At 50.2% G+C, this 22,540-nt stretch overlaps 1 protein-coding gene across 2 annotated transcripts in view; it reads right to left on the bottom strand.

Moving 5' to 3' along the window:
* Positions 1–22,540, bottom strand: part of WWC3 (WWC family member 3) — a 135,541-nt gene that overhangs the window by 84,694 nt on the left and 28,307 nt on the right. The window contains exons 2-3 of one of the 2 annotated variants that reach the window (XM_042974559.1): positions 9,237–9,346; positions 3,502–3,705 (exon numbers count right to left, since the gene is read on the bottom strand). In XM_042974559.1, coding sequence (XP_042830493.1) covers positions 3,502–3,705; positions 9,237–9,252 — 220 coding nt within the window. In that variant the 5' untranslated portion in view covers positions 9,253–9,346. Of the gene's footprint in view, positions 1–3,501; positions 3,706–9,236; positions 9,347–22,540 lie in introns of those variants that run through there. The other variant, XM_042974560.1, reaches the window with a different exon arrangement.

The following is a 22,540-nucleotide window of genomic DNA, read 5'->3' as shown; positions in this document are numbered from 1 at the left end:
TCCAGGGGCTCGGCTTTGGCCCGGGATTCCTCCCTCGCCTCCCCCAGGGCTGGGTGTGGAATCCAACAGGATGCACTAAGGTCCTCCTCTACTTGCACCCTCACAGGCTCAGGTCCAGAGGCCCCACGTTCACCACGACTGAAGTCTCAGCTGCACTGGTCGTAGGCAACATGTAAGAAACATCTCCCCTTGCTGCGATTTTTCTCTTCAATCACTGGAAGAAAGTTCCTGCCAAATTTGTCTGGTCTGTCCTTCCCCCATTCCATCCGTAGAAGAAAAATCAACCAGAGGGCCTTTGGAGATCTAATCAAACCCAACTATGGAACAGATAAGGTCCCTAAAGGCTACTGGGAAGAAACATTCCATTAGGTTGAATCATATGAAACTGCCTATATTCAGCCCTTTTTAAGCTACAGAAAGAACAATTCTCTATGGTTCGGCGTAGCTTCTACTAAGTAACTTTCGAAAAGACTTAAGATCGCTGACCATAGGCTCTCAGGAACAGTTGTAAGCCACTGGTGCAGCTAGGCGTGACCTCACTGTACCAACACCATGGGCTTCTAATCCTATGAGCTCACTAAGAGAGACCATAGGCTGGGTCATAAAAGTCATCTCAATAGATTTCAAAACATTGAAATCTTACATAGTGGAGTTTCTGACCACAATGGAATTACATTAGAAATCGGCAACATAACATCTTTCAAAAGTCCCAACAACTTGCTTTTAGAGAACCCAAAAAGAAACAGCCAATCTGGGTTGACTGAAAACGAAAACACCAACACCTGCGGCATGCAGTTAAAATTGCACTTGGAGAAGAATTCCTACCTTTTATTTTTTATTTTTTTTTTTAATTTTTTTTTTCAACTTTTTTAATTTATTTTTGGGACAGAGAGAGACAGAGCATGAACGGGGGAGGGGCAGAGAGAGAGGGAGACACAGAATCGGAAACAGGCTCCAGGCTCCGAGCCATCAGCCCAGAGCCCGACGCGGGGCTCGAACTCACGGACCGCGAGATCGTGACCTGGCTGAAGTCGGACGCTTAACCGACTACGCCACCCAGGCGCCCCGAATTCCTACCTTTTAGAGGTTAGGTGAGAAAATAAGAAAGGTCTAAAATCAATGGTCTACGTTTCTACTTTAGGAAGCTAGAAAAGGAAGAACAGAGTAAAGCCAAACTAAGAAGTAAAAAATAATAAAGAGAAATCAATAAAATAGAAAACAGGTAAGAAATAGGAGGGGGAAAAAGCCAGCTCATTATAAAGACAAACACATTCAACAAAAGTTTAGCTACACTGAGGAAAAAAAGAAGACACAAATTAGGAACATTGGGAATGATAGACAGGACACCACCTAGGAGTGTCTAGATCTTAAATGAACCGTAAGGGAATTCTGCAAACTTTATAAACTTGACGACCAACTTTATAAACTTGACAACTTGGCTCGGCAGTCGGCAAATCTCCCTGCAGGCCAAATCAAACTTGTTACCTATGTTTACACTTTATCAGAACAACCCACACACATTCGTTCGTGTATTATCTCTGGCTGCTTTTGCATTATAACAACAGGGTTGAGTAGTTGCAGCTGAGATCTTGTGGCCCACAAAGCCTAAAATATTTACTATCTAACCCTTGGTAGAAAAGTTTGCTGATTTTGGATTCCATGAAATAGACGAATTCCTTGAAATACACAAATACTAAAACTGATTCAAGAAGAAACAAACAGGGGCGCCTGGGTGGCTCAGTTGGTTGGGCGACCGACTTCGGCTCAGGTCATGATCTCACGGTCTGTGTGAGTTCGAGCCCCGCATCAGGCTCTGTGTTGACAGCTCAGAGCCTGGAGCCTGCTTCAGGCTCTGTGTCTCCTTCTCTCTCTGCCTCTCTGCCTCTCATGCTCTGTCTCTGTCTCTCTCAAAAACAAATAAACATTAAAAAAATTTTTTTAAAAATAAGAAACAAACATCTGAATAGCCTTATATCTATAAAAGACATAAAAGACATTGAATTTATAGTTCCAAACACTCCCACAAAGAACTCAAGATCCAGATGGCTTTTCTGGTGAATTCTATCAAATTCTATCAAATACCAATCCCACACAAACTCCTTCCAAAAACAGGAGGAGGGAACACTTCCCAATTCGTTCTGTGAGGCCTGATACTGAAATCAGAGAAAGACATTATAAAAAAAGAAACTATGGAGATAGGAAACCAACCTCTAAAAATTCGCACTGAGCTGAGCACTGCGTTCTGACGAACAGTTAAAACAAAAACCAAAAAAAAAAAAAAACCTAGTAGATATCAATATCCAAAGAACAAGAGATAAGACAAGCTGGAAACAACACAGCATTATACTTGGGTCCTGACCTTCTCTCGGGACATGTGATAGCACTGTCTTCAGTTCCTGTTACAGAGGGGAACCCCCACCCCTCGCTTCCCCACAGCTTGTAAGGCGTATTCACCTTCGACAGCGGCTGCAATAAAAAAAAGACCTATGGCCCCTCTGCCTTAACTCCATTCTGACTCGCAACACAGAACAAAGCTCTGACTGTGTCTTTATTATTCGCCAGAGCCAAGTACCTGGCAACATGGCGGCCACGTCACAGGTTAAGGCTTCCCGTGTCTCAGCGAGACTCAGGTTGTTATCACACAAAACCTAGTCGTAGCACCTCCACGCATTCTTCCCGAGCTCACGGGCACCCAGAATGGTCATGGCCGTGTGCACCTGTGGTGGACTGTTAAGTGTGACAGCGCTGTGGGGAAGAGACTGGCTCAAGCAGTGACTGACTGTGTCGGTAACAAGATGCTTTGGCTTCTGAGACGGGACCGGGCTCCTTCAATACCTGAGCGACCGCCGAGTACTAAGGAGATGGGAGCCCACGTCCAGTAACCTCTAAAACGAAGAGGGATTCCTTTTGAGAACACCAGTGTGCATCCATCTGAGGCGGGGAGGCCCCCTGATCTTCTGGGTTACACTGAGTTCCTCCGCCGTCAGCGTGCCGCCCCAGAAAGGACTCTACAGAGGGACAGGTGCTTGACACATGTGATGGCTCCTGAGCCTTTCCACGCAGGATCGATGAAACCACTGTGCGGCCCTCCCGGGGATCACCCCTAACACGCCCTATCGGTGGCGGAGGGCTCCGAGTGAAGCCCTTTTCCACAATGACGAACACGAGACACGAGGTCGTTTCGTGCCGCTACCTGAAATCTGCTTGTTGCTCTTCTACCTTCCCCACCTGAATGTGATGCGATGAGGGCAGGGACCTCTGCTTCCTCAGGCTCCGCCGCATCACGGTGCCTGGGCACAGGGCGAGCACTTGGCAAATACCCACTAAAGGAGTGGCTAACGGAAGACACCTGATTCCAGAGCAAAATACTGACGACCTAACGATACGCGGTTAGAAACTTTACGGAGCCATCTTGCCCGAGTCAGGTTCGGTGTGTGCAGTAAGCCGGCTGAGAGGTGGCTTCCGAAGCCGCGCGTTACCCATGGGGGACAGTCAACTCACAGCTAGCGTACGAGCGGCTGTCGTCCTCACACATTTTGTGCAGCTGCTGGTATTCCTCCTGGGCCAGCTCGAACCGCTGCTGCTTAATCTGGTAGATTTCTTTCTTGGCATTGAGAGCCTCCTGAGCCACGATCAAATACTCCTTCAGCATCCGTTCCTGCTCTCGCCTCCACTGTTCTCTGGGATCCTCAATCTGGGTAAGCTCTGAAATTAAAAGGGCGAGAACGTAAGTGACTTACAAGTAAGGTCTTGAGGTTGACCAACAGTCACGCAGTCACGTGACTGGCCGATATGAAAATTCACTCATTGGCGGGATGTGCGTTATGGAAGCGACCTCATAACGAAGCTTCCTGAAGCGTGGAACCCCTGCCGTTTGTAGATCCACAGTTGGAACGAGAAGAAAACTCTAGGGATATGAAGAAGTTTCCCGCGGAGGAGACGATACCAGACAACTGTTCACACTGCGAACAAACACTGGCGGGGATGAACCCAAATGAGCTCTCCACTGTCAAACTAATGGCTACTCCCAACCTTCTGGTCACCTTCTCTGACCCAGAATGCCCTATGACCTGGCTGCTCCCCTTCGTCGGGCCTCTGCACCAGACCTGCAGCCCCTCTGCGTTCTTCTCGAACTTCCTTGTCTCCTCCCACCCATAGATCCCACCCCCCCCCCACCATCTTCCACTCCGGCTTTCTCACTCTCCGTGGGAGGCGCATGCCTCCCTCTGGCTCCAGCCTCTCTCCTGAGTTCCTGTTTTTCTTCCGGCTGCCTCCTAGGTAGATCTCCACCCGGACGGAGCCAGAGGAATTCTGAGTCATTCGTCGAGGCAGAACTCATTCTCACATGGCGCCCGTTCACCACCAAACCCTCAACCGATGCCAACAGGGACACAGCAGTCACCTGCTTCTCCTTCTGCCCCCTCTCGACGTGAGCAGCATCATCCAGATCCACCCACTTGGCCAACCTGGGACCCATCCTCAGAGAACACCTGCTCTTCTCCCTCACCCAGAATTCTCTGCGGGCCACCAAGAACTGGTGCTTCCTGCCCCCTAGAAACAATCGTGGCTGACGACACGCCCTTCTCTCCATCTCCCCTAAGTTCAATCAGATCCTCACGACCCCTCTCCGAAACCACGCAGGCGTCCTGCCTCCTCAGTGCGCTCACCAGAGTCGCCTTCCTAACTCGGCTTGTGATTCTTTAACACACGAACATCTTTCAAGGCAATATCCTCCTCATGACGCCGGAGTCCCAAAACTAACTTGCCAGCTTCACTCCTAGTTTCTGTCCTCCCCCAACCAAGACGTCCTCGAAAGAGGCTGAATTTTTCCGAAGTCTCCATCATTGGAAATGCTCGTCTGCATTTGTTCGTGCTGCTTGCGTCCTCTCCCACCCCACCAGGAAACCCTACCGTCTTCTGAGTGCCTTTGCCAAAGCACCTCCTTTCTGAAGCCTGCCCCGCCCCTGCAAGCATGTAATGTCTCTCCACGACGGCTGGGACTGCAGTTCTTGGCACTGGGCACGTGACCGTTTTCACATTTCTGTTTCCCCCCCCAAACTACGAGCCCCTCCAAGGCAGGCACGGAGCCTCGGTCATCATTATATTCTCAGGACCTCACCCAAGGCAAGGCCATCACTAACTGCTGACCGCAGGAGCACCGAACGAGCGGCAGGAAGGGGAGGCCGCTCCACAGGCAGAGGACAACGGTCCCGAAATCAGAGCCTGAGACCGAGGCGGCAGACTGAGCAAACGGGCAAGACCCCCAGACTCGGGAGACGCTCCCCTCCTCCACCGCCACAGATCTCCTAACAGGGAGACGTCAGCCGAAGCGTTGCCCTAAATCAAATAAAAACTGCAAAGCGGTGTCCCTGTTCCAAATTGAGAGACCCCAGGCTATGGTGGCTCTGTTACAACCATGACACATTGGTAAATACGTGCAGGCTGCCGGCACAGGAGCGCAGAGTACAGGAGTACCCCAACCTTACACAAACATGCAAAATAATTCATTTAAAGCGGCTTGGGGAGCTCCCCTCTATTTGCGAGAAGGGGTGCTGCCTGATTCACGAAACATGTAATAAAGCCAATCAGATCTTCATAAATAAGTAAAACAGAATAAAGTGTGCTCGGCCAGCTCTACGGCAACAGCCAACAAGGTAGAAACAAGCCTAAGTCCAGCAACTGATGAGGGGATAAATAAAGCAGGACCCATCCGCACGATGGAAGGTCATTCGGCCACGACGGGGAATGAAGTGCTGCTTCCGGCTACAGCACGGACGGACCTCGAACACATCCCGCGGGGTGGAAGAGGTCAGACGCGAAAGGTCACACAGCGTAGGATCCCATCTACGTGAAATATCCAGAAGAGGCAACTCCAGAGAGACAGAAAGGAGATTTAGTGGTGGCCAGGGGCTGGGAGGCTGGAGGGGAGAGGGGGAGTGACTGCTAATGGGTTCCAGGTTTGACTCTGGGGGAGTGGGGTGGAATGTTCTGCAACTAGAGAGGGGCGGTGGCTGTCCAACAGTGAACGCACCAAACGCCGCTGAACTCCACACTTTAAAATGGCTAATTTTCGGTTTTGTGGATTTCACCTCAAAACCGTTAAAAAGTAAATTTTATGTCACGTGCTCTTTACCACAGACACACACACACGCGCACACAAGAGCTTGCTAGGATGTTTCAAGTAAGTTCTCCCTTTAAGCCCCCTTCCTTCGACACCCACCGCCCCTTTCACACTGCCACTCTAGGCCCCTACTGGACAGCCTCTCCAGGCCTCAAAAGCCCACGCTAGACGATAAGAAACCAAATATAATGACAACGATCAGGGTCCTGACCGAGTCCCAGAGCTCACGTTCAGCGGGCCCAGGACGGGGCCAAATCACATCTGCAACTGCCGGGTGTCACCGACGCCTGTGTGTGGCAGTGAGACCCGCTGCGGCCCACCAGCACTGCCTGCACTCTGTCCAGTGCCCCGGAGGGTCTTGGGAACCTTGAAGGTGGTCAACCAGGGTCCCTCTGGTCCCTCACACCCTACTGCCCACCTGCACGGTTCCAATTTAGTATCTGACTCTCTGGGTGCTGTGCCTTTAAAGAGTTTTAAAGTTGTGCTATGAAGAGTTGGGTTCTGGGGAGCAAGTTTTCTGGAATGTGCTGTTTGGCCCTCCATGTACAAACTATTGCAGTAATAATAACCTTTCTTGTTCCTGCAAGAAAAAAACAAAAGAGTTGGGTTCTCTGAGAGAGGAGGCGGTGTGATCCCGGAGCTGATGTCTTCACCAGCATCACCCACGGTGCTGAGTCACCCCACTTATACTCACAGTGACTGGAAGAAAGTCCACGGTGACTACTCAGTTTTTGGGTTCAAGGCCACGTCTAGAGCGTCGTGTGGAATCCTTGAGGTGCGCACTGGGTCTCACTTTGGGCCCTGTGTCCCCAGGGCCAGCACAGAAAGGGGCTCTAAAACAGTCGCCGTGACAGTGAGCAGGTGAGCAACGAATGCCCACAGCAAAGAAGGGGGCACACAGGGATGAGCAAGTTGGGTTTACGAGAGAGGCGAGCCAGAACGGGTCCAGGACCTCAGTGGCAGGCTGGCTTTCCGGAAAGATTGTGTAAGGCAGATGCCTCTGCCATTCAGTAATAGCACCTGGGCCCGGGGAGGCCAAAGACTGATGAGGAAGCCGCAGTGAGCATGTGCCCAGGCCCACGGTGCAGCGACCCCCACCTGCGGGAACATCCCCCATCTGCGGGAGCGGCCCCCACCCGCGGGAGCATCTCTCACCTGCGGGAACATCCCTCACCTGTGGGAGCGGCCCTCACCTGTGGGACCATCCCTCACCTACGGGAGTGACCCCCACCTACGGGAACATCCCTCACCTGCGGGAGCATCTCTCACCTGCGGGAACATCCCTCACCTGCAGGAGTGGCCCTCACCTGCGGGAGCGGCCCCCACCTGCGGGAGCATCTCTCACCTGCAGGAACATCCCTCATCTGCGGGAGTGGCCCTCACCTGCGGGAACATCCCCCACCTGCGGGAACATCCCCCACCTGCGGGAGCATCTCTCACCTGCAGGAACATCCCTCACCTGCGGGAACATCCTCCACCTGCGGGAGCATCTCTCACCTGCGGGAAAGGCCCTCACCTGCGGGAACATCCCTCCCCTACGGGAGTGGCCCCCAACTGTGGGAGCATCCCTCACCTGCGAAAGCATCCCTCACCTGCGGGAGAGGCCCCTCACCTGTAGCAGAGGCCCTCACCTGCAGGAGCTGCCCTCCAGCAGCTGGGAGGGCAAGCCCAGACAGCAAGACACCTTGAACACACACTGTCGTGAGACACCAGGTCGGCTGGGGCTACAGGGAGGGCCATCCGCAGCTGGAGCCTCGCTAAGCACAGCGCCCTGTCCGCTGGGTGGTGGATTTACCCAGAAGCCCTCCTGCCACTTGGGTAACTACCTGACAGGGCAGACGGGATGGGGCCCCGTCTGGGGCAGTACTTATCCCCACTGCCCAGTCTTGGGGCAAGAGCCACAATCAAGGGCAAGGCTGACCGCCAGGCACCAGAAATTCCACTGCCCGGGGACTGAGAAAGGAAGCCTCACCACTCGGGTTTCCGAACGCTGACTCGGGAGGCCGGGCTGGAAGAGACAGGCAAAAATCGGCCCTGAAGACACCAACCTGGGCTGACTGCACTACGGGACAGGAGAAGCCGTGGGACCAGAAAGAGCTTCGAATCACTCACGTGGCAGGCATCGCGAGTCTTCGGGCCCCCCGGGCACCCCCACACTTAGTAAACTGAAGGACAGAAAACACGCTGAGGGGAAGCCGTGCTTGGTGTCCTGAGGAATGAAAAATGTCGAACGACAGAAACACTGAGGGTAGCTAGAATGAAGCCGGGAGGGAGTAAAGAGCGGGAATCTGAGTGACAAGTGGGTCCCAGCCGGGCCAGATTGAGGAGGGCTGACGAAAGTGCAGCAAGCCGAGAGCGAGCGGTGGAGAACAGATCTCTGATACAATGGAGCTTGTGAACCAGGGTGTGTCGACCTCGGCACCACTGCCGTTTCGGGGAGCTGTCCTGACCAGCGGACAGAGTTCAACGGCACCCCCCGCCCAACCACTGCTCACTGGACGCCGCAGCACCTCTCCCGGGCGTGACCACGGACAAGGCCTCTGGACACTGCCAAGTCGTCCCGGGAGACAAAACCAGCCCCGATGGAGAGCCACTGCTCTAAACGGTTCTTTGAAGAAAGCTTGCGAGGTCAAGGGACCCTTATTTTAGCTGTGGTCTTTACACAGTTTTCACCCTCCCCAAAGATCAAAAAGGTTTGGTGTACTCAAGTTAAAATTAAATGTGTAAGACAAAATGAAGGTAAGGTAAGCACTTGGGTGTTCATTGTTCCAAGAACCCGTAAGCTCCACTTTGCAATAAACAACCTTCTCATTATGAAAGATCTTTCTATTTCCAGACCGCCTGGGAACATAGTCCTTCTATTAGCCATTAAAACTCCCCATTCAACATTTTCCGTGCAGTTCGGAGCAACACACAAGCAAGGTAGCTACGTAACCACTTCACTTTCTGAAGAACTCAACAAACAAAAACTTCAGGTTACATTTATAAAATCCGGTCCAATGCCGCATCGGATAGTAATGATTGTTTTAGCTCTACAAAAAGAGTTCTTAGCATCTCTGAGATCAACATGAAAACTCATTCACATGTAATAACTCAAATGTGGCAGTCTACTTACTATTTATGTGGTCCATGTAATAAATTCCAATTTGCTTATCATATACAGTTTCCCATCCTAAAGGAAGTTCATCCCCAACACAATCGGCAAAGGTCAATGGCTTTGTTATCCTGCAAAATAAAATTATGAAAGCAAATTTGAAAGTCAGGTCAATTTCGTGTACGTTGGCTTGAATCGACTCCAGAATTAGATTTTAATACAAAATTAGATATTATCTCATCTAATTGACTGCCTTTGCTCCAACTATTTAGGTGGAAAATTAACTGACTGGCTTTGCCCAAATAATAATCAGCAACAATATCTGTACGCTTGCAGTTAAAAGCATTCCTATGTCAAAATGCAACTTTAAATAGCAGCGAAAAGAGATATGGACAGTTACAAAACAGGTAAACGAGCATCTTCTTCCAAGCACTACGTTTAATGAGCTGATGACACTGGAACCTTCCACAAGAGGACACCTATGTTTTGTTCTCATTCCTTTACAGATGCCCCCCCACACACACACACACAACCGTTTGCATGCATTACAGCTTAAATCTATCTGAAATGTATTGGTAAGTTTCACCTACCGGGCATCAGAAGTTAAGGAGTGAAACATTAACCACTGACCAAATGCAAAAAGCCCAGCACGCGTGGCGACAATACAAGGAGATACCTACTAAATAAATACTGCCTGTATTCCTTATACAGTAGGAGGCAGAAATTGCCAAGGGTCCTTTTTTGTTTTCTGGAGAAAAACAACAAAAGCGCATTGTCTACAGACCTCTCTCCTTGAAGCACAATTGATTAAGGAAACCTTGGCTTGACATAGATACATAAAAGGTTTCCAGATGGGTTTCTTTAGGGAGAACGTCCCCTCCCCCACATCCCATGATCACAATGATTGACAAGACAGCTGTTGGATGAAACAGGCCACACCTTATAATTGTCTGAGTCTGGGCAGCTATCTCTTCGGTCGTCTCTATAAATGCACACTGACTGGTATGCATGGGAATCCGATAACCTAAATTTCACCACCTCAATCTTCCCACATCTTCTGTTCAAGTCCTTGGCCCCAGGAAAGTGAGATACCACAACCACGGCCAAACCTCACAAGACCAGGATGACTTCTGAACATGTTATTTCCCCAAACTGGTTCGACAACAAGGCTCTGTCTCTCCCAGTAGCATTTAGAAACTGATAAGCGCCATCAGAATGGAACAGATTGTAATTTGTCTCCATTTTATACATAGTTTGTAGATGTTAGAGTCAACATCAAAACAGAAATATACAGAAGGCAAGATACACCACAGACAGCCTGCCAACTACAATGCACTCAAAACACACAACATCACAGGATGAGCCTAGTGCACGCCACGCCGTCCCGAAACACCAACGTCCGGAGCACGATTCCTTTACAGGTCGGGGATGGCGTGATGGCGGCGTGGCTCCAAGTCAGGCAGGTAACAGTAGGGCGTTGTGCGTGATTCAAGTCCCGAATGGGATCAAACCACACCAAAAACGACGCTACTTCAGGATAAATGGAGCCCTGAGCACATCTCTGCCATTCTTGACTCGCACATAAGCTGGGAGAGAAATGCTCAAGCACAGGTGCATTCCAAGCACATTTACATCTGTGATCTCATTTCGTCAGCAAAGAGAGGTGGGAATCCTGAACTAGAGCTACTGAGGCCAATTCACTTCATAATTCAGAACTGTTATAAAACTCTCTGAAGTTCATCTTTTCAATTTTCTGTCCAATAACCAGTACAGGGGATTATAATACCACTTCCATACTTGTTGTTCTAAAAATAAACCAAATGACACCTCTACTGTTCTAGTAGTGAATTTTATGTTGGCCCGATAGAGAAGCCGGATGTCTCTGACTCCACTTTCTTTCTAAACGAGGCATGGAGGGGCGCCTGGGTGGCTCAGTCGGTTGAGCGTCCGACTTCGGCTCAGGTCATGATCTCACGGTCTGTGGGTTCGAGCCCCGCGTCGGGCTCTGTGCTGATGGCTCAGAGCCTGGAGACTGTTTCAGATTCTGTGTCTCCCTCTTTCTCTGACCCTCCCCTGTTCATGCTCTCTCTCTCTGTCTCAAAAATAAATAAATGTAAAAAAAATTAAAAAAATAAACAAGGCATGGGGTTTGCACAGTCATCCACAGAATCAGTACTACAAAGCTAGCTGAGGAGGAAGCACGCCTCTCAGAGTCCAGCTCACGCCAAGAGTAAGGTCCCTGCACCCACATAGAAGTTTATCAAGTCCTTGCTATTGGTCTTATCGATCCACAGGGCCTACACTTTGAGCCCATTTACTTACTTGATGGTAGTCTGAACAGGCTCAATGATGACGTTTCCCAGCTCCCAAAAGACAGAAGTGGTAAGCTAGAAGGCAAAGATAGGGATCCCTCGGGCAGGCAGAATGTGGCAAAGGGGTCAGCTGACAGCAAGGAGGAGCACATAAACCCGCTCCCTGGCTTCATCCATCATACTGTGAATGAAACACGCATGCCTACAGCAGGACACCTGTGACAGCCAGCTTCTAAGAGGGCTCCCAATGCCTCCTGCCTCCTGGTGTTCATGGCCTCACAGAGTCCCCTCCGCCACAGAACAGGGTTGAGCTGTGCAACCGACAAGATACTGAGGAAATGACGGTGCGTGGCCTCCGAGATGCAGTCATAAAAGACACTGTGCTTCCATCCTGCTCTCTTAGATTGCTGGCTCTGGGGGAAACCGGCAGCCAGGTTGTGAGCTCCCTAAAGCGGCCCGATGAAGAGACCCAAATGGGGAAGAACCGAGGCCTCCTGCCAACAGCCAGCACCAACTGGCCGGCCATATGGGTAAACCACCTTGAGAGTGGGTCCACCAGCCCCAGTCAAGCCTTCGGATGACTTCGGCCCCGGGCAGCATCTTGACCACGACACCTTGTGAGAGCCGATCAAGGCCCACCCAGTGAAACTCCCATATTCCTGCACCACAGGAGTCACGTGACATAATGCTCACTGTCATTTGAAGCCACTAAATCTCAGAGTGATCTGTGATGCGGCAATAGGAAACCAATAAGACACCTAAGCTCTCACTTCCCTTCCCAGTCTATCGTCAGATCCCGCAGTGGACATTTGTGGTGATGATCCAGGCTGTCCTCTATTAGGAGGCAGTGAAATGCAGAGAAGGCTTTTCATCCTATTGCAGAACATTACAATAAACATCCATGCCGATCTTCTGATTCATCCATCTACCAGGCCGACACACCCTCCAGACTTCCAGACGGTTGCGACTTCATGGCACACAGGCACATTCTGGCGTGACTTTCAACAACAGCATCGAGCGTGTCTAAATTGATTGTCCTAATCATCATTCCGAAATATTTATGGGACAAAGACTTCACGGTTTTCTGTTGCACAGCACAGGCCATCCTTGAATATTTGAAACTGTACCAATATCAAAATGATGTCTTTCTCCCAAGAAGGGTGTTGGTGGGTAACATTGCTTCAGTAATGACTAAATCACTTCAGATGAGAGGTTCGGTCTTAGGACGTATTTGATCACGTTGATGTAATGAGGAGAGCTGAATAAATCCTGGTTCCCTTTTCACTGTCAGAAGGCCAACGTCTGGGAGTTTGGAACAGCGGAGTTGTTTTGGTGTTAGTTTTTCAGCAAGGAGTGCTTTCTGGCTGTTGTTGGCTAAAAAGCAGGATTCCTGTATGTCAGGGGGAGGCCTGGAGCCACCTGGGGGAGATCTCATACTCAGCCAGAGACGACCAGCACCCTCAGCAAGGTGGTGGGCTTCTTCCGGGACAATCTTGTGACCCTTCATCTTGGTGACGCTCATCCCTCCGAGGGGGCGGAGACACTGATGTCCAATGGCCCCTCCTCGAGCGCAGTGGCTGTCTGCAGGTGCACGGCACTGAGTGCCAGGATAGGCCCAGTCTGGGGTTACGAGTCCTCCCTAAGGCAAGCCCAAAGTTCTGTCTTCACTCACTCACAGGCAGGCCGGCCCAAGTTCCTGAATTCTCACCTCCCCAGAAACCTGACGCTAGATTTTTCCAGCTGACACCTTCCCACAGTCACCACACACAGGCTCAGGGGCATTTTTGTTTCTATTACAGTTTCCATTACAGAAAGTTTAGGAAATACACCTGAATAGGAGAGAACTGTCCATTCATACCGCCACTCAAATAAAACCATTATTCCTATTTTACTGTGTTTTCCTCCACCTTTTTTCTGTGTTCTTTTCACTCTTTTTTTAATGTTTTATTTATTTTTGAGAGAGAGACACAGGGAGAGAAACAGAGTACAAGCGAGGGAGAGGCAGACAGAGAGGGAGACCCAGAACCTGAAGCAGCTCCAGGCTCTGAGCTGTCAGCAGAGGCCAACACAGGGCTCGAACTCGTGAACTGCGAGATCATGACCTGAGCTGAAGTTGGACACTTAACTGACTGAGCCACCCAGGCGCCCCTCTGTGCTCTTTTAATTTGTTTTTTCTGACATAGTCACGCTCACACAGTATATACAATTTTCTGTCCTGTCTATTCCACTCAACTTTGTAATGTGTAACATCTTTACTTATTAATTCATACCTGGAGCCTCCCCCCAAATTACTGGAGCTGGCCTAACACTATAGCCCAAGTATTCTGTCTCCCTTCTTAAATTATCTGCAAACATCACCTAGAGGAGTGGAATAGACTAAGCTCAATCTTAAATGAGGACAATTATCCCATTTCAACTGCCTTTGACCCCTAGTACGTAATCTAGGAATAAAAGAGCTTGCATTCTTACCAAGCGTTTGCTAAGGGGATTAATACAATTCACCTAAGCACTCTCCTACTATTGACAAGCTATATTATTTCCGGACTTCTGTCAATACGAATATGCATAAGCAGTGCTTGAGAAAACAGCGCAGCAATTTCTCAAAACAGTTAAACACTCAGTTTCCATATGACCCAGTAATTCTACAGCTAGGTGTATACCCAAGAGAAATGAAAACGTACATCCACACAAATGAAGGTCCATGCTGGCATTACTCGCAATAGCCAAAAGGTGGCAACAACGAAGGGCCATCAACCGATGGATGGATAAATAAAACACGGTCTACCCATTCAATGGCATATTATACAGCCATTAAAAACACAAGAAAAGAACGCAGTATGGACACTTGCTACAACACGGATGGACCTTGAAGTCATTGCACTGGGTGAAAGAAGCCAGACGCAGAAGGCCATGTGTTGTGTGGCTCTACCTATAAGAAATGGCCAGAACAGGCAAGTCCAGTGGGGCACAAAGTAGATCAGTGGTTGCCAGGGGCTGGGGGCGAGGGGACGAGAGTGACACTAATAGGTGTGGGGCTTCTGTTGGGAGGGATAAAAATGTTCTGGAATGAGACAGTGACGGCTGCACAATGTGAATACACTCAAACTCATGAACTGCATGCTTTAAATGGTGAGTTTTGTGCTATATGTGAATTACATCCCAATTTGTAAAACTATGATGAAAGGAACATCTCTGTATTAGAAAGCTCACAATCTGCATTTACAACTATCTTCCTCAAGAGTCCAAGAAGTAAAGTTTCAAGGTTGAAGAACATGACGCTCTTTTCCCCGTATCTCCAACCCAATGTAAAACATTCACAGTAAAGTACGAAAAATAGGAGATAAAATCACCTAAAGCCCAGAAGCCCTGGATTCACGTTTTCATTTCTTTTCCTCTCTTCTCTGTCCTCCAGCTCACTTTTCCACAGCCGATACGACACCACATACAATTTCGTACACTGGTTGGTCTATTTCCTCGTGCCCTTTCACTCCGCGTTAGCACCACTTTCTGTCATGCTGGAATCTTCCATCACTTGCAGTAAAAAGCATAACCCATATGCCAGGCACCTCGAGTCACCTCTTCAGGTATGTCCCGACACTCTGCTCTTTATTGTCAATGACGAATGTGAGCTTCCAGTAAGCACTTGACATGAACTGCCCAAGTGCGTGACCCCTGCCAGAGAGGTAAGAGACGGTCTGTCTCATCACCCTCCGGGGAAATCTACAATGCACTTGCTCAAGGGCTGAGAACAAACCCGTAAGGCACAAGCGGGCTTTGCTTTCAGGCAACAAGTAGGTAGCGAGCACAGCCTGAGTTTGATGGCATTTTCCCGATGCGGGGGAGCTGGGAAAACATGGAAAGCGATGAACCGAGAAGCAGGGCACCCACTGTCCCCACGTTTCAACGCATGCCCTGACACCGGCCAGCCCTCACCAGCCCCTCACCTCGCCGCCCCGTCTGAGCGACGCCAGCCAGGAGAGGTGCCCCCTGCCCTCAACAACCACTCGGACATAGTCCCCTCGCGGAGTTTCCCCTTAACAAACGGTTCTTCTCGGCCTCAGCAGAGGAGAGGAGTATGCGTCGCTGGCCAATCTTACCAGAGCCGGTGCACAAGAAAGGAGAAAGTGATGGACGGCACAGATGCCGGTTTCTTTCGTTCCCTTCCGCCTGCTGCATCCCCCAGGGCTCTTTAAGAAGGTGGCATCGGGCCGCCCCAGTCGGTGCCAGTTCCGAGAGAGCCATTTACTGCCGAGAAACCCTGGATGAGTCATTCTGTTTCTCTCTGAGCCCCGGTTTCCAAATCTTCAAAATGGGGATGAGCCAACAAACACACCGGGCTCGTGCTAACTGGGGGTGGCCTCTTTAGTTACAGCATGGACGCGGGCTGCGGCCGCTCCCCTCCCTGCCTCCCTGTTCTGTCTCCAGGAGACTCGTTTCGGACCGTATTCGTCTCCTCTTGCTGCTGGAACACATGATGACAAACGTGGTGGCTTGAAACAGCATAGGTTTTTTATCTTACAGTCCTGGAGATCAGAAGCGCACTTTGGTTTCACAGAACTGAGCAGGCTGTATGGATCCGAGGGTCTGGGAAGCCCCTTCCCTACCCCACTGCACTTACAGGAGCGAGAAACTTCTGTTAAGCAACTGAGATTTTGAGCCATTCGTTAGAGCACTTGGTTGGCTAACGCATTCGGAGATCTGGACGAAGGGCAGAGAGAATCAGAATCAGTGAAAAGTCTGAGTGTTTCGCCTCACTTGGTTATAGGGGCGTCCTTGGTGATTCAAACCGTGTTAGCCAAGCGCAGGCATTATTTGGAGAGGACTGGAGAGTCTGTCCTTCCCCTACCATGGAGTCTTGGGGGGGAACGGGTGAAAAGGACCGCTGCGCCTATTTCTGTTCTCAACAGTGCTGTCACTTTGTAGTGCAATCGCTATTTCACCTGGCTGCCTCCCCTACTGGTCTGTCAGCTCCTTGAAAGCAAGGATGCTGTTTCTCTAATCCTTGCTTTTTAAGCCAGAGCCCTCGCACACAACGGGCCTTCACGAGACCGTGTGAGAAGTTGATCGGGACAATTTCAGAGACTGGTACCATATAAAAACCAAATGGAACCAATGAGCAGTCGAGAGACAATGGGAAGAGACAGACTCGAGAGAGAAAAGGGCACTCAGAATTTGACTGAGCTCACAAGGTCTACGTTACAAGAAAAGCAGGGCTCAGGAGGCCAAGGCACTGTGGGTTCATTCCTGCCTCTGACAGCTCTTCTAGATACATCCTGAGAAGGAAGAAAGGCAGTTGGGCAGGCCACACAGCTTGAGGAAATGTCCCTGAAGACCTCCCCTAGCTTTCTATTCTGATTCTCTACCGACCAAGCCGACGGCTCACCTATGCCCTGGTTTCCTGAGCGTGGGCCTGTCTACCGGGAAGGGAGCAAACAGAGGCAAGATCGGCAAAGAATAAACTGTCAGAAGGCAACCAGTCTAGGAGGTATTTCGGGAGACCAGCAAACTTTCCGGAGGCTCCCCCTCCCCAGCGATCCTCTTGGTTCTCAGATGGTTCACACACTGGTGAAAGAAAGTCACGACGCCCAAAAAAGACCACGAGCTGGCGCGTGAGTGAGCACAGGGTCCCTCGGTATATATTTCGTTGAATCGCAGTGACAGTGGACACAGACAGCAATTAACTTTTGTAAACTTTGTGGGAGACAACCTCCAACCAAGGAAACCATAACCACTTAAGTGGCGACGAGCCTCGGCAAATGCCTGTCGCACTGTGGCCTCCGTTTTCTCATCTTTACAGCGGGGTGGTGAGGCTGAAAGGCTGTGACCATTATCAAGGTTCCTGAAACTTCTTACATACTCCATATTTTTTTTTGTCTAGAAACTGGAAAAATGTAATTAGTATTCTGACTTAGCAGAATACTGCACAAATGGCATGCAGTTTAAAAGCCTGGGATTCAGGTGCTAGAATGCAGAGCGGAGCAAGCAGACCCCAGGCCGCTATGGGATGGGAGTGTACCACCCAAAGAAAACCACACCCAGAGGGGCGCCTTAGCACAGCCATCTGCCCGAGAGCCCCAGCCAGCAGGGTCCTCTGCCGTGAAAATCACAGAGAAAAAGCATTTCTCATGGAGCCCATCGAGTGCCCAGTCCCAAGACAACAGAAAACACTGTCCACCTCCACGAATGAGCTCCGACGGTACAAGCTAGAGCCCGCAGAAGATAAACGTCAGCCCAGTGGGTGGAAAGAATTCTCTAGGGCGGTGCTATCCAAGAGAAATACAAGAGCCACATACCGAATTCAAACGTTTCTAGCAGCCACACTTAAAAGGAAACCGGTGAAATTAAGTTTACTAAGATATTTTATAGGGGCGCCCGGGTGGCTCAGTTGGTTAAACAGCCGACTCTTGATTCGGCTCAGGTCATGATCTCACAGTCATGAGATCGAGCCTTGCATCAGCATGGAGCCTGCTTGAGATGTTCTCTCTCTCCCTCTCTCAGCCCCTCCTTACCCCCCCCCCCAAAAAAAACCTATATATGTATATACATATATACGTGTATGGGTGTGTGTGTGTATTTTTTTAAGAAACCCAATATATTGAAAAAACTATCACTTAACATGTGATGATGATAAAAATTTTAAACAGATATTTTACCTGTTTTTCTACAAAGTGTACGTTTTACTCACAGCCCACCTCATCTCGGGCTCACTACGATGGGACATGCACAGTCGCCCATGTGGCAGCGGCTACTGGGTGGGACAGCATGGCCCTAGGGGTTCCCCTGCTCTACCGTCATCTGACTCCACGAAAGGTCACCGCGAAATCCACCCACTGAGATGCTGGGCCCTTAGGAAATATCTACACTGAAAAGCCTTCTTCCACAAGCCCGTAGTGGGGATCCTAGATGCTTTCTAAGGTCTCTAAGACCACAAAACCTCATGCAGGGAACTCTGCTTCCCTCCGGCTCCTCGCTGTTCACCTGCATTCCCAGCAACTGCTTTCCCCGACTTGGACTGTCCTTTCCCTTTGCCACGCCTCCCTCCCATCCCCCTCCAATTCAAATCCTAGTCATGTCCCAGGATGTGGCACGGAATGCCTCCTGTCCGTACCCAGCACGTCCCAGCAGGAAGTAGGCAGCCCTTTCTCTCCCAGCCTCAGCACTCTCTCTCCTCCCCGGACATCCATGAAACCTACAAGCGGAACGTGGTGATTCGTTCATGTCGCATCTCCCCCACTGTTGGTTCCTTCTGGGCAAGAACCGCATCTCCCCCAACTCTGCCCTGCCCCCACGGAGCTCCAGAGTGTCCCGTAGGTGCCACAACCGCACACGCAGGGGAAGTTACTGGCTTGACCTGATCGATGGCGAATGGAGTCTGTGGTCGCTCTAGAGCTGTTTTTAGATGTCTCTGTCTCGACAGAATACGTTCAAGAGCAGGTGTGCAGATCTGAGGCCTGAGAGACTGGATCCCAAGGAGCGGGCTGAAGCGTGGCGGACGCCTCTCTTCCTCTCGGGGATGGGACTAACAGGTGCTCAGGGGCTGTTTACTATGCGATAGGAAACGCGGGCTTGTCGAGTTAGAAATGGCATCCTGGACCCACGGCACTAACCGACGGGAGCCAGTGCAGGCTGAGGGGCCCTCACGAGGAGACCCAAAGTCAGCTGTGGGTCCTCCAATAGTCCACAGCTGCCTTAAAAGCCCACCTGCCCATTCCACGCCCGCGCAGACCAGCGGCCCTCAGTGCCCAACCTGTACAGACGAATCTGAGTTTGTCCTCCTCCCTGGGCTCCAGACCAGGCAGCTGGTCACCAGGGAGAGTCCCAGCCACTGCAGTTCTCTCTCAGCAGGGAAAGTGGAGAAATGACGACTTCCAGGAAAGTCTGACTTCTGGAATCTGTCTTTGCCAAAGAGGAACCAGAAAAGCAGGCATTCCAAAATACACATAAAAGACAGAAAGCAGATCTGTGGTTTTGAGGGACTGGAACAGGAAAGGGGACATGCCGGGGGTGGGGGAGACGGGAATATACGAAAACCAACTCATGGTCATGGTCATAAAGCTGTATACATCTGCTAAAACTCCTCAAACTACACTGAAATGGGTGAATTTTGTGCTGTGTAAATTACACCTCACTAAAGGTGTATTAAAAATACACACACACACAGGGGCGCCTGGATGCCTCAGTCAGTAAAGCATCTGACTCTTGTCTTGATTTCAGCTCGGGTTATGATCTCACAGTTTGTGAGATCGAGCCCTACGTCGGTCTCTGTGTTGACAACGCAGAGCCTGCTTGGGACTCTCTCTCTCTCTCTCTCTCTCTCTCTCTCTCTCTGCCACTCCCCTGCACTCTCTCTCTCAAAATTGTTAGCTGTCCAGAGTGTTTCATATGATTTACAGTGGGAAGAAACAATGTCAAGATTCCAAATCATATGAAACACTCTGGACAATAGCTAGCTTCACTGTCATCTCACATTAAGCTGTTACGTGCCTCTGGCGATTCTGATCCACAGGTTCCAAGTGATGGCTCAACAATGTCCCAAAACGTCCTCCAAATAGCTGGACACATGCTGACACACTCTCTAAAGTAACCGTTTCCGATCCTCTGCACTCATTCATCACCTTACCCTGTATCGGGCTCTCGTGTGTAGTCACAACCCATTCATGAGCAGTGAAAGCCACCCGGCAGGTCGCAATCAGTGCTTTCGTTTAAAAAGAAAATCTTAGAGCCCAGCACGCCTCTGAGGGGTAGCATGGTACATACGACGTTATGAAACTTGTCTTTTGGTCGTGCGTGCGATACAAAACAGTCTCCTTCCTTTCCGTAGCAGTCAGCAGTACTGGGAAGGGCGATGCTCTGGTTTATACCCACAGGCAAGTGCACCCAGTCATACGTTAGGCACTTCGGTGTAGGGCTACCGCCCACCTCCCCGCAGTCTTGCAGACACAACTGAAAGTGTGCGGCCACACCCGGCAGCCGGGGGCAAACCCGCATTGTGCTCTGGCCAGACAGGGAGAGTCTCCTTCAGTCAGCACAATTTTAAGCGATGGGTCCACGATCATCACCCCCAGTTCACCCGGCAGGAACCTGAGCTCAGGGATGCGTGCCTAAGAAATGCCCAGACCAGACGAGGACTCGGAAGAAGCCCTTGCGGGGTCGCTGGCTGGCTCCCTGCACTCCCACTGAGCTCACAGCAAGGATTCCAAGCAAAACTGAAACAGTTCCAAGAACCTATCAGGCAGGAACCACCATCCCTGGGGAAAACACTAGAACTAAAGATGCCGTAAAATACAGGTACACCTCCTTTTATGGCACTTGGCAAATAATTGTGTTTTTTCACAAATCGAAGGCTTGTGGCCGCCCTGCATAGAGTAAGTCTATCAGCACCTTTTTTCTAACAGCATTCGCTCCTTTCACATCTCTGTCTCACATTTTGGTAATTCTCTAAACATCTCCAACTTTTTCCTTATTAGTCTAACTGTTCCGGCGATCTGTGATCAGTGATTACAACTCGCTGAGAGCTCAGTTGATGGCTAACATTTTTAAGCAATAAAGTATGTTATAATAAGGCACGTACGCTGTTTTTTAGACATCATACCGTTATTGTCCGCTTAACAGACTATAGTATAGTATACGTATAACTTTTATATGCACCGGGAAAAGAAAAAGTTCATCGGGCTCGCTTTGCGACACTCGCTTTACTGCAGTGGTCTGGAACCAAACCCCAGGTGTGCCTGTAAGCATATATGCACCATACTCCACCTCTAAATAATTTCTATCTCCATCATCCTCCTGAGAAACTTCTAGTGGGGATTACTCTGACGGGAGTACTTCATGGAAGTTAGTTAATGACCGTCTTATTTTTAACATGGACAAAATGCTGGATGAGGGACTTCACTCTAAAAATAAAATACAGTGTTACAAAAGTTTGATTCTTAGCTTAGTACTGAATACAACGGACAGGAAGGGATATTTAAAAATTAAAAGGGGAGGTTGTAAGGAAGGATTTGGGAAAAAAAGAAATAAATAGTAACAATTGACGGAAAAAGTAAACTCAACTGAAACGAGAGAGGAAAACCTCACTGGCTGAGGAGAGCCAAGAGGCCCAACAATAACATTCTTTAGAAATGGCATCACAGGGGGAGGCAACCAGGGAGGGTCCTGGCCATCCTTTCAGAGGAGCGGCACACAGTGGTGACGTCACAGTCCTCGGGGCTCCGTGATCTCAATTTCAGCTTTGCAAACAGCGTCCAGATCAGGCTCACCCCTTCGGATTGTTCCCAGTTGCAGGAAGTCCTGTACCAGGCTTTTAAGAGTAAAAGGACTTCATCACACATCTCTTTTTGCACGAATTACCTCTCCCCCCACGAAGAAAACAGCCACATTTCTGCAATCTGTTTTCTTTTTGGCATGAGAAGTCCATTCTTTATTAATGCATCTTTGCACATATCACCATCTGAATCCACGAACAAAAGCAAAGGGGACATGCCCGAACATCTAAGACATTCAGTCACCAGCCAGCAAGCTCCTCGGAAGAAACGCCCGCCCGGAGAGGACACGAGGAGTCAGTTAAGCTCTCTGGGACAGCGGATCTTCCAGGTCTCGGATCTCGTTGGGAATCTGAGATAAGCCACTGATCTCCTCCCTGGAAAAATGTGCCTACACGTACACCCAGAATGCCGCCCGCATCTATATGCAACGTTGCCCGTCCGGGAAGTCCGGTTTCAGGATCCCCGTGCCCAAGGCTCCCTGCCCAGGGGAAGAGGCACCAGGTAGACAGTGCGGCTCCCGGGGGAAGGGCCGATTCACCGGCGGTAGGTTCAAAGCCCAAGAGAGGAGCACCAAGACCGCCTCCGACCTGCCCGGGAAGGGCACAGGAGGCTGCCAGCGCCACGCAGGCCAGTCCCAGGAGGACCGGGCCCTGCCCTGGCCCCAAGCGGACGGCTCACGGGCGGGTGCGGCAAAGGGAAGCGTCCCCCAGAAGGCGTGGGCCGTCCTGACGAAGCAGGGCCTTAGTCT

Source organism: Panthera tigris, chromosome X (genome assembly GCF_018350195.1).
Source record: "Panthera tigris isolate Pti1 chromosome X, P.tigris_Pti1_mat1.1, whole genome shotgun sequence".
Taxonomy (NCBI): Eukaryota; Metazoa; Chordata; class Mammalia; order Carnivora; family Felidae; genus Panthera; species Panthera tigris.
This window is presented reverse-complemented; position numbering and strand designations above follow the sequence as displayed.